At 36.8% G+C, this 3859-nt stretch overlaps 1 protein-coding gene across 2 annotated transcripts in view; it reads left to right on the top strand.

The window, feature by feature from the left end:
- The window catches only part of Ddx10 (DEAD-box helicase 10), a 156599-nt gene that overhangs the window by 94555 nt on the left and 58185 nt on the right, over window positions 1–3859 (top strand). For both annotated transcript variants that reach the window (XM_005347348.3, XM_013346110.2), the window contains exon 16: window positions 1843–1899. In XM_005347348.3, coding sequence (XP_005347405.1) covers window positions 1843–1899 — 57 coding nt within the window. The remainder of the gene's footprint in view (window positions 1–1842; window positions 1900–3859) is intronic.

Here is a 3859-nt window from a genome sequence, read left to right as displayed (position 1 = left end):
AGGTAATTGTTTTTGGTGTGGTTTAAATATAATACTCTATTTGATACTAATACCTACCCTATATGATATGTCTCAAAACTGGAAGAATAGGAAGTCCAGGTCCAAAGAGGTTAAGCAATTTACCTATGATTTCATAGCTTATATGTAGCAAAGCCAAATTTCCATCCCAAATCTGACTCTAAAACTCATGCCGGGAGCCACCCTGCAGTGCATCTTCTGCCAAGGGTAGGTGGGGCAAAAACACCAGGTTTTCTTCTAATGCTCCAAGCTGTTTAGCCAGGTGACTTGTACACAGGGCATTTGGTGGTTTCACCATATAGGTGCCAAAGAGGCCTGAGGACATGGGGCCTGCCCAAAGTGTCCCTTGGCGGCAATCCTGTTTTTCATCTGATTCCCTCTTTGCGGGGGGGAGACCAGCCTGGTCTACAGAGCTAGTTCCAGGACAGGCTCCAAAGCCACAGAGAAACCCTGTCTCGAAAAACCCCCCCAAAAAAGAAACTGTAATCTGTTTCCCTTTTCTCCCTCTGCAAACCGCTAGAAACCTTATTACTCCTTTTATTCCCACTAGGAAGCAGGTCAGTGACAGCTGTGTGCTTGGGGGGGGGGGCTGGGTTGCTTGTCTGAGATGGCCATGTATAGGATGGCTGGCCTAGACTTCCAGCTGAGCTCACAGACACGAGTCACCGTATGCTGTTCAAGGGTAGAATTTGATATGAACTAGTGCTTCGGTTGGGTGCCCTCAAAAATTGTGTTTTCTTCTAAACTTCTAAAATCATATTTTTAAATTCTTTAAATATTTTTCTTTTTCTTTTTACTAGCACATGTGGGAAAGCTCTATAGACTTGGCACACAGAAACCATTGCTGAGATTAGTCTGTTTATAACTGTGAACTTGTAATAATATGCAAATCAATCTTTCTGAGTTTTTATTTCTTCATCTCACCGCTTTGTTCCTTTGACTTTGATTTCTAGAGCTTCCAAATAATCTAGAATATTCTTTTATAATTGTAGTTATCTTGCTAGTATAGTTATGTGTGTAGGTCAGAGAAGCAAAGGAGCAATTAATTAATTAATCACAGGAACGGTGACACAGTGATCGGCATGAGCCATCTGACACATGCCTAGTAGCCGTGTGATTCTGAGGCTTTTTAGTTTCCCTTAGAAGCTAGTTTCCTCAGTTTTTGTTTTCTATAGATTTCATCTGTTGTACAATTAGAAACTATTTAAACTGCATCTAAAAGCTCCATTACTACCTTTTGGTATTAATTAGTACTTATTATCCATTTAGAACATTGCCTTCCCCAACCCTTTATTATAAAGAATTCTATAAGCCTTGTCAAGATATATATATGGAATTCCATTATCCATTATCAGACTATATCCCTGATAGGGAAGCAATCAATCATGAGTGTATTTTTCTTTCCTTTTGTTCTAGTAGGTGGCATTAGTTGTACATCAGTCATATATTAGACATTGTACTTACAACCTGTATGTAATTATATTATCCAATGTATATTATTATACATTATTATAGTATAATGTATATTATTCAATACATGCTTCAAATTTTTTCCTTTTACTCTGAGCATAAAATTGTAAGTAACTAAAAATTATGTTGTGTGTAATGATGGAATTGATGCATGATTCCTGATGAATGATTCCTATTTACTAATTAAGAATTGTTATGCCAGTTCCATTGTAGGTATTCTGTAAATATTTGTTGAAAAAGAAATGTGAAGTATTGCCCTCAGTTTGCTTTACAAAGTAAAATTGAAGACCGTGTGTGCTGCTTAACACTTAATATCTAGGAGTCATGCCTCTAATTTACTTTCTCTTCCTGTAGGAAAGACGGCTGAAAGAAAGAGAAGCCAGAAGAGAAGCCAACAAAAGACAAACAAAGGTAAGGAGGTGTGTTGTGTGTGTGTGTGTGTGTTTCAGTTAGGATCTTCATATCTTAATTTTGTTTTTGTTTTTCAAAAAATACGTCAGCTAAGGTATTTGACAAAGAGAACTTGCAATCTTTTGTAATATTGAAATTAATTTAAATCCTTACTTTCCATTTCCATTTATTTTTATGTTTGTTTTTATATCAGGGTATTCAGATCTAGTTGGGTTTGAGCCCTTGTGGCCTATTGTTTACTTTCTCATTTATTTATTTTTCTTTATAAAATATTAAAAATGCTAGTTTGCAATCTGGATTGCTTGACTCCTGACCACCTTTTCTATTAAATACAGAAGACAATTGACTTTGAGGGCCAACTCTGGCAGGATTAGCATACCTGTTATTTTTAGACTAAAAAAATATAGCTCATTTGTGCTCAGTTAGATAATTGGATAATAGATTACTGTGAGAACATTGGTTGCTTCACTTCACCTTTGAAAATCTAGATGAAACATTCTATAGGCTTTAGTGTATAGTTTCCCTGGAATATGTATGTAAAGTTATAAGCGCCGTCCATATACAGCTATGTTCTTTAATATGGCATGCTTAACACTGAGGCAGTTTCAGCTCCTGCCTTCTGAGGACATTTAGTAGAAATGATTTCCTAGACCCAGGGCCAAATACTGAATGCTGTTTCTCTTGCTGTATGTGCTTTGTCTGACTAGCCATGATTTTTTTTCTTGGCAGTTAGCAAAGATCTGATTCTCTTGAGTATACCCATAACATAACGTTCTTTGTCCCGCCCCCTCCCATACTGGCCATAACACTTAGATGATCACTCTAGTTGTAGTTTTGAAGTGGGAAGCAGCTACACTATAGTGAAAGAGGAAAAGACTGCATTGGTTCACTATTAAAGAGCATTCTCTGCAAACGTGTCTGAAATGAAAGCTCTAGAATGTGCAGCCTGACTATTCAGGCTTCTGCATATGTTTATCATGCAAGGTTAAAGTGTCATGGCCTGGAAACTGGATCATTGGAACTGTACTGGATAAATACAAGTAAAAAAAGAAAATCTTACCCTTCATGAAAACAGTTGGCATTATGTGTATTTCATGTTCAGTGTTAAAATAAACCCATTTTGTTTTACGAAGAAGCCTCATTTCCACATAGGAAAGAAAGTCATGTTTCTTCCTTTGTTTTTACATTTGTATGTAGAGCCCATCTTTGTATTTGTGGGCTCCCTATCTTAGAGTTTTCTAACTCTAAGTAGACCAGAAGTGTGGTTAACCCTGCATCTGTAATGAACATGGACAGATTTTTTTCATTAGTGTTTTAAAGATTTTATTTTTGTTGATGTGTACTTGTTTGTGGTGGTGTGGAGGGATGTACACTTGCATGCAGGTGTCTGTGGAGGTCAGGTCTCCTGGAGTTGGAGCCACCTGATGTGGGTGCTGAGAACTGAATCGGGTTCCATGGCAGAGTAAAGTCTTATAACCACTGAGCCATCTCTTCAGCCTTTGTCATTGTTTTTACAAAAAAGAATTTCAAAATTACATACAGCTTACGTAGTATTGGGCATTATAACTCTGGCATGATTTAAAGTATAGGAACTTGGACATTTCAGGTTTGGGTATTGAGGGTAGATAAGGTTCTTGTCTTGGAAATAATTTCCCTTGAGTCTTGAGAGAAGACTACTTAGTATGGTTTATTTTATATTTATTGATGCCGTGTGCTTGGAGTTTCATAATCGACTGAATTTTAAGGAATTATTTTCATTTATTAGCCTGCTTCTGGATTCCTTTTCTTTAATCCCTCTATAGATGTTGTCTGTGTTTTGTTTTGATCCTATTTCTGTTGTGGAAGTCGACTTATAGCCTGCTGTTAAGATTTTCTTTTAAAGCTGATCTCAAATGTGAACTTTCTGGTGATAATCCGCCTTTCTTCCTTTTTATGTTTTTCCTGTGGTTTTTTTTTTTTT

The sequence above is a fragment of the Microtus ochrogaster genome, chromosome 5 (genome assembly GCF_000317375.1).
Source record: "Microtus ochrogaster isolate Prairie Vole_2 chromosome 5, MicOch1.0, whole genome shotgun sequence".
In the NCBI taxonomy this organism is placed as follows: Eukaryota; Metazoa; Chordata; class Mammalia; order Rodentia; family Cricetidae; genus Microtus; species Microtus ochrogaster.
This window is presented reverse-complemented; position numbering and strand designations above follow the sequence as displayed.